Below are 6,903 nucleotides of genomic sequence, written 5' to 3'. Positions count from 1 at the left end.
TCAGAAAAAGAGTACAATATTATTAATTAGCTACTAATTATTGTTTTTGTTTTGTGTCCCCCGGCCCTTACTTCTGAACACGAACAAAACATTAATTGTTTCTATAGCTAGCCTAATTTCACATATGGTGTTCACTTCCTCTACTTGTACTACTACTCTCCGACCCTCGAAGCTTCGACATACTAGCCGCTGTAGTGGTATTATCTCGGCTGAATTGGACATAAGGCATCCGATTATTAATGTCTCTACCACCATTGTTGTTGCTACTACTTCCATGTAGCAATGAATATAAAGTCGAAATGTTTTGGGATGACGAAGATGAAGAATTACCCATTAATGGCATTTGAAAATGGCTTGCCATTTGCCTCGGATCTATTGTCTCCATAGTTCCCGAACCAGCTGACGAAGATGATGGAAACAAAGATTGTATAGTTGTTTTCGTTGTTGATGTCGTCATTGGACATACCAAAATTTGTGATGGAAATGGGACAAGACTATGTAGTTGATGTTGATGATAATCTCCTTGAAAGCTCAAATGTTGATGTTGGTGATGATGATGATGATGATGTTCCATGTTGTGATGATAAGTTCCGTAAGACCCAATATGATGATGATTGTTTGTGAAAACGACATCGTTGTCTCCCTTCTCTTTGTTGTTTACTTCACGGCTGCTAGTACTAGTCTCTTCTACACATCCTCCATTGATTTTAAACCCGAGTTGGGTCGGATCTTGATGAACCGGCCTTTGACCAAGATTCAAGAACGACTGATGATGGTTGAAGAGGCTAAAATTCTCCGGCGAGATTGGTAACGGAGGGAGCTCGTCGATCTCCTCTTTAGCTGCATCGAGCAACCAGTCCACGGCTTTGCTAGGCTGGTCAACGCCGAGTCGTTCTTGAAGATCATAAAGCTGAATAGCCGTGGGGACTGATAATCTCACGCGTCTGTCACGTAGCCCACGTAGCGTACACACTTTGCTGTGACGGTCTTTGCCTCCAAAGGCGCGTGAAACCCTAACAATCCTCGGATCCTTCGACTTCATCCAAGAAGAAGAAGAGGAAGAGATGGAGGTTGGCGGCTTTTTAATTACGGTTTTGCCACTGGTGGCTCTGGCTTGGTCTTCTTCTTGATCTTCTTCTACGTCTCCTTCACGTCTTGCCAAAGCCCCGCCCGAAACTTCGTCGTTTGCATCTTTCCAAGGCACGATATTCATAATGCTATTATCAAGATCTCTATATATATTTAATACAAAAAGATGAATCAGATGTAAAACCGTTAGTAGAAAATATAAGGGAATTTAGAATTAAAAAAAAAAAAAAAACAATTTAGTTTTGAATTTCGAAATCTCATATACCCTTCCGAGTTTCTCAATCCTTTAAAACTTAATTACAGAATGGAAAGAGAAAATAATTTTTTCTATATGAAGGAGAAAACAAAAAAAATTAGGGTTTAATTGAGCTTTTTTTCCTTCAATATATAAGACAGGATAAAAAAAATATATATAAAGCATGTACTGTTTCTTACCTGAGTTTCAAAGTTTGTACGGCCTTAAGATTTAACAGAAAAATCTAGGGTTTTGCTGTTCTACGATGTTAAGTAATATATGAAGAATGATGATGCTGAGTAATAGAGTAATAGAGAGAAGAAAGTATGTGATTCGAATTTTCTTTTTCAAAAAGTAAAAATGAAAATGAAAAGAGGAAGATGCTTTTGGAAGTGAATATGAGAACCCTACCAATAATATCATAAGCCTCCAAAATTTAGAAGAATTGCGACTTAAGTATATTTATTATGTTGAAAAAAAAGCAATGGACAACATAATGCCACGTGGCGGATTTCGCTATCCTCGAAGGAAAAAGAAATTAAATGCGTTTGAATAAATCAGTCGAGTTCATTTTCATCTTTATTATTATGGATCATCTCAAATCTATATACGGACGAGAAAATTAAACTCGAATATTTTATCATCTATATATATGTGATATGACTTGCAACTATAATACGGCTAAGAAGAAAACTCCAAACAAGTATACGTGAATATCCAAATTTAAAAGAAATCAATTATAGATACCAAAATATAAACATATATTGACGTGAAGTTATATATAATAGTAGCTTGTTAGAACAGCTAACTAATGTTCTCAAGATGAAAATAAATTTAAATACCCCCACTGAATGAATTATGAAATGCAACTCACATCCTTAATGTCTCTAGCTAACCAAACTCTTTCAAGTTTCATCCTTGATGTCTTTCTGTTTTCAGTTTTCTTTCAAACTTCATTGTATAGTCTACAATTTTCTACATACATAAATTTCACATTTCATTAAAAAAAGGCAACTCACATATTACATATATCATATATGGTTATATAGTGTATATATAATATATATCAATATATGTGCATGACCATGCTGNATACGGACGAGAAAATTAAACTCGAATATTTTATCATCTATATATATGTGAATATGACTTGCAACTATAATACGGCTAAGAAGAAAACCCCAAACAAGTATACGTGACTATCCTAAATTTCAAAGAAATTATAGATACCAAACTATAAACATATATATATATATATATATATATATATTTTACGTGAAGTTATTAATAACAGTAGCTTGTTAGAACAGCTAACTAATTAATGGTCTCAAGATGAAAATAATTAACTAAATTTTATGAGCTGATAAATTTAATTAAAGATCCACTGAATGAATTATGAAATGCAACTCACATCCTTAATGTCTCTAGCTAACCAAGCTCTTTCGAGTTTCATCCTTTGATGTTTTTCTGTTTTCAGTTTTCTTTCAAACTTCATTGTATAGTCTACAATTTTCTACATACATAAATTTCACATTTCGTTAGAAAAAGGCAACTCATATATTACATATATGGTTATATAGTGTACATATATCAATATATGTGCATGACCATGCTCTCATCTCATATCGACGACAATTGCAAAAGGTTGTGTGAATTTACCCGATGCACGCCTCGTGTACCTTGTTGAGTCACGATTTTACCTTTTCAAAACACAAGTACATTAATTAGACATCACTATGCCCTAGTTTACTTTTGCTTCATTTTTTTTTTAAACATAAAAACCGGTTTAACATCTTTGTTTTATCAAAAGGTTGGATATAGTAATATAGTAATTGACGTTTCTATATATATGTATAATCGGATCTGTCCTATTTTTCTATTTATATATTTGGATATCGTGATCTAGTAATTGACATTTCTATGAACGAATATATATCTTCCTCAAAACTCGGTCAATAGTAGTTTCAATAATAGCTAGAGATACTCTGCGATATAGTCGGGAGATCATACTTAATTTGTAATCAAAGAGTCTTTATATACTCTGTAATTATAATCTCTTTGGTAAATGATGAAAAAAATACAAAGACTTTCATTCTATACATCTGTATTAATTAATTGTGGTTATCTACTAAAAAACTAATTGACATTTGACTGGCACGAAAAAGAAAAAGAAAAAAGATGTGCATATATACGTTTTGGTTAGCTACCACATACAATATTTGAATATAAAAAAACATTCGTCAATTTAAGATCCTCAAAATTAAGTAATTATATCATATATACATAATGAAATATCTGTTGGCGACTCTCAACGAGAGCATGCTTATTATTTGATACCATTTCCTTTGTTTACCAGAAAAAAAAAATGCTGGCAAGCTAGACTCTTATATCTGGATCCATTTGCGAAATTATATATTGTATCAGCACAATATGTGAAAGGAAAAGGGCCATGTAAACCCTTAACTTGACAACTTTATTTCTCTCTTTCTTTTTTACGTGTTAATGTTCTAAGAAAACATTGAAACAAAATTTTTCAGATTTTCAAAGCANAAAAAAAAAAAAAAAAAAAAGAAACAAAAAACAGAAGTGGCGATATATTAGGTATCCACATGATTGTCTTTATAAGTGTGCAACTTATCCATTCACAATAAGATTCCAACCAATTTTTTATTTCTTAAATGCATTATAAATATCTTATGAATCGATAACATCAGATTAACTTTTTTTAATTAAATTGTACATCGTCTTTAAATAAAGTGATGTAAGAATATTAATAGGAAAAAATAGAAGTGGACGAAAGCAATATATCCTTATGAATCAAAACAAAGGAGCGAGAAAAAAAAAAGTGTGATGATGATCATTTTATCTTAAGACATCACATGAGAACAAAGGAGAAATCGGACAAACTTAAAATCCACCAAGTCATATCTACTTCACCGACTCCAAAAGCTTGTGGTCTCATGAACAAAGATTGGGTTTTTAATAGCTTTTCAATAGTAATAATTAATGATGTGAAGGATCAACGACAATAATATCCGAAAAGCGGGTCTAATCCAAACGATACATATTTGAAGTCATATAAAATATATAACATATACCCATTGAAAACAACTCATACAATATACATATATATAGAAGTAAAGGAATTTTCAAAGTTTGAACATTAATTAAGAAACTAATATACATATCTTGTTAGAATTTAAAAATAACAGTTCTCCATGTTTAATACGTACCAATTATAATATAAGCGTCAGCTAGAGCTGGCAAGACAAAAAAAAAAGGTACGAGTTAAGTGAGGTTACGTGGATATTGCAGATAGAACACCATATCATTAATTTCGCACGACGTGGATATTCAAATGATCTACCTATACAGTACCGTCGGTACGCGTACGCATGCCATTTCGAGACGTATACAATTTAGTTTCTTCCACTTGAGGTTGATGAGATCAAACACGTTTATATATACACATATAGATTTTTAGATATATATATATATATATATATAACATTTCTAAGATTCTATGATCATATTCATATATATACGACCAGGACTTTTAAATATTCTAGAGAACGTACATTGACACTTTAATTTCTTTTTGAAACGTTGATATTGTCCGCATGTGAAAACTAGCTCGGAACGTGCAAGTATGAGTTATTGGTAGATTAATGTATTCAAGAATATTAATACTTGCTAAAAAAGTAGCTGAAGAGTGAAGAGAGGGTTGGGCATCTCGAGAGAGAAACTGAAGAAAACAGAAGAGAAAAAGAGAGTTATTTACTAATACTCAATGGTCCCCCAATTTTCCCTATCACTTTTTTGTTTTACCTGTCACGATTTCAATTACCTCTATTATAATTATCCCCAATAGTTATATTTCTATTTCAGTGTTACTTGTTGTATTGTGGATCTAGTAATGGTATACCGAAACAGGCAGCAAATTTTCACTTTCAGTTATAGTGTCTTTGATTGAGTGGATCCACTAATTGACATCTTATTATAACACGCATATATATGAGCATGTAGATATCATAGTTGTTAGAAAGTTTAGATATGAAACACAAGTCTCTTATTTGGTATATCCATTGTCAAGACAAACATAAAAATGTTGCACATCAATTTACCTTTTTTGTACTTTGGGATATCAATACATTTGAGAAATTAAATTGCAAATTATAATTAACAAGAATATGACTCATAAAAAAAAAGGTTAGAATTAATTCGATATAAAAATTGGAAGTGCAAGCAAATGCATGCGTACTTTTATCTATGTACTGTTCCTATCCCAAACACCAATCCCTATGCTCAATCCATATGGTAGATACTAGATAGTAACCCAACATATATATATATATATATATATGTCTTAGATGGCCACTAAGCAAATCCATGTGTACGAACGAGTCTTTCTTTGTTTATTTCACGAATTCCAACTTGTAATATGTATGTGATTGTTGATTTTTTGAGTCCTAGATCATGAATTTGGGCCAAGAAAAGAATTATAGAGGGCCAACTGCGATGGGAAAAAGCCCAATGGATACAGTTCCTATGTTTTAGAAAGCTGACTATACCTTTGGAGAGAGAGAGGAAGTTTTGTGGACTCTTTTTGGGTCCGTAACTTCTTCTTTGTTTAGCTATAAACTGTTCGTAAAGAAGTATCTCTTCTCGTGGATATCGAAAACATTTAAATTATGTTTATGTAAATGTGGTGTTCTACAGAAGATAAATTAATTATTACATTATAAATATTATAAATAAGGTTTTGCAACTAATGGATGTATTACTACCAATTTATATAATAAATGTGAAAAAATGTTGTAAAAAACACAAAAATTATAAACCGAAGCCGGTGGATGACTAGTAATGCTTAATTTTGTTATAAAAATAAAAAAAATTAATAATGACCCTGCTGCAACTTGGTAACATATTGTCGTGAAGCAATGAATAAAAGAGATACGTGGCGTATTCTAGAAGCGAAACGTGTCACTAATGTTATCACTTTTGATTATGAGAAAATAGATTTGAATCTTGTACAAAAAAAAGAAATACAAGTTGGCCACTATGGTCGATGGATGGCGTGTCCCACTTCTCTCTCGATTTGTTTTGCGTCTCTTTAGGAGAATCCTCAGTTCCTTCCTCTCCTCTTCTTCTTCATCTACACTTTCAAAAAATAAATACTTATTACGAGTTAACAACCAAATAACATATATATTATTAAGGTTAACAACCAAATATTTGTTGACACACAGTTTTCCTTTTTTAGAATTACTAAGAACGTGAAGGAGGGAGGACACAACACAACACAACACATAGTAGCTACCAAAAAAAAAAAAAAGAGTTATGTTTTCTTTAAAAAAAAAAGAATTTGGTTTTTTGGCTGTCGAGGGAGGCCCAGTCAGGCTGGATACACGTGGCAATAAAGTGAGCACGTTGATAATTAAACACGTGTCAAGTTGTAGACGAACAAGTAGAGAGAAGCCTACGACGTCTACTACGCCCACTTGATTGATGATGGATATGCCCTTTTCCACGTGGCGCGGTGGGTGGTCGTCTTTTTTTTTTTTTTTTTTTTTTTGTTT

At 32.3% G+C, this 6,903-nt stretch overlaps 1 protein-coding gene across 1 annotated transcript; it reads right to left on the bottom strand.

The window, feature by feature from the left end:
• Positions 1–1,752, bottom strand: LOC104763772 (transcription factor TCP13-like). The gene is made up of 2 exons (XM_010487150.2): positions 1,525–1,752; positions 1–1,232 (listed from the first exon to the last, which is right to left on the bottom strand). The coding sequence occupies exon 2, from the start codon at positions 1,211–1,213 to the stop codon at positions 119–121; it is 1,095 nt and encodes a 364-aa protein (XP_010485452.1). The 5' UTR covers positions 1,214–1,232; positions 1,525–1,752; the 3' UTR covers positions 1–118.

The sequence above is a fragment of the Camelina sativa genome, chromosome 19 (assembly GCF_000633955.1).
Source record: "Camelina sativa cultivar DH55 chromosome 19, Cs, whole genome shotgun sequence".
Lineage (NCBI taxonomy): Eukaryota > Viridiplantae > Streptophyta > Magnoliopsida > Brassicales > Brassicaceae > Camelina > Camelina sativa.
This window is presented reverse-complemented; position numbering and strand designations above follow the sequence as displayed.

Bases quoted from the DNA above. Each gene is read 5' to 3' on its own strand.
- LOC104763772 (XM_010487150.2), bottom strand. From the start codon at position 1,213: ATGAATATCGTGCCTTGGAAAGATGCAAACGACGAAGTTTCGGGCGGG.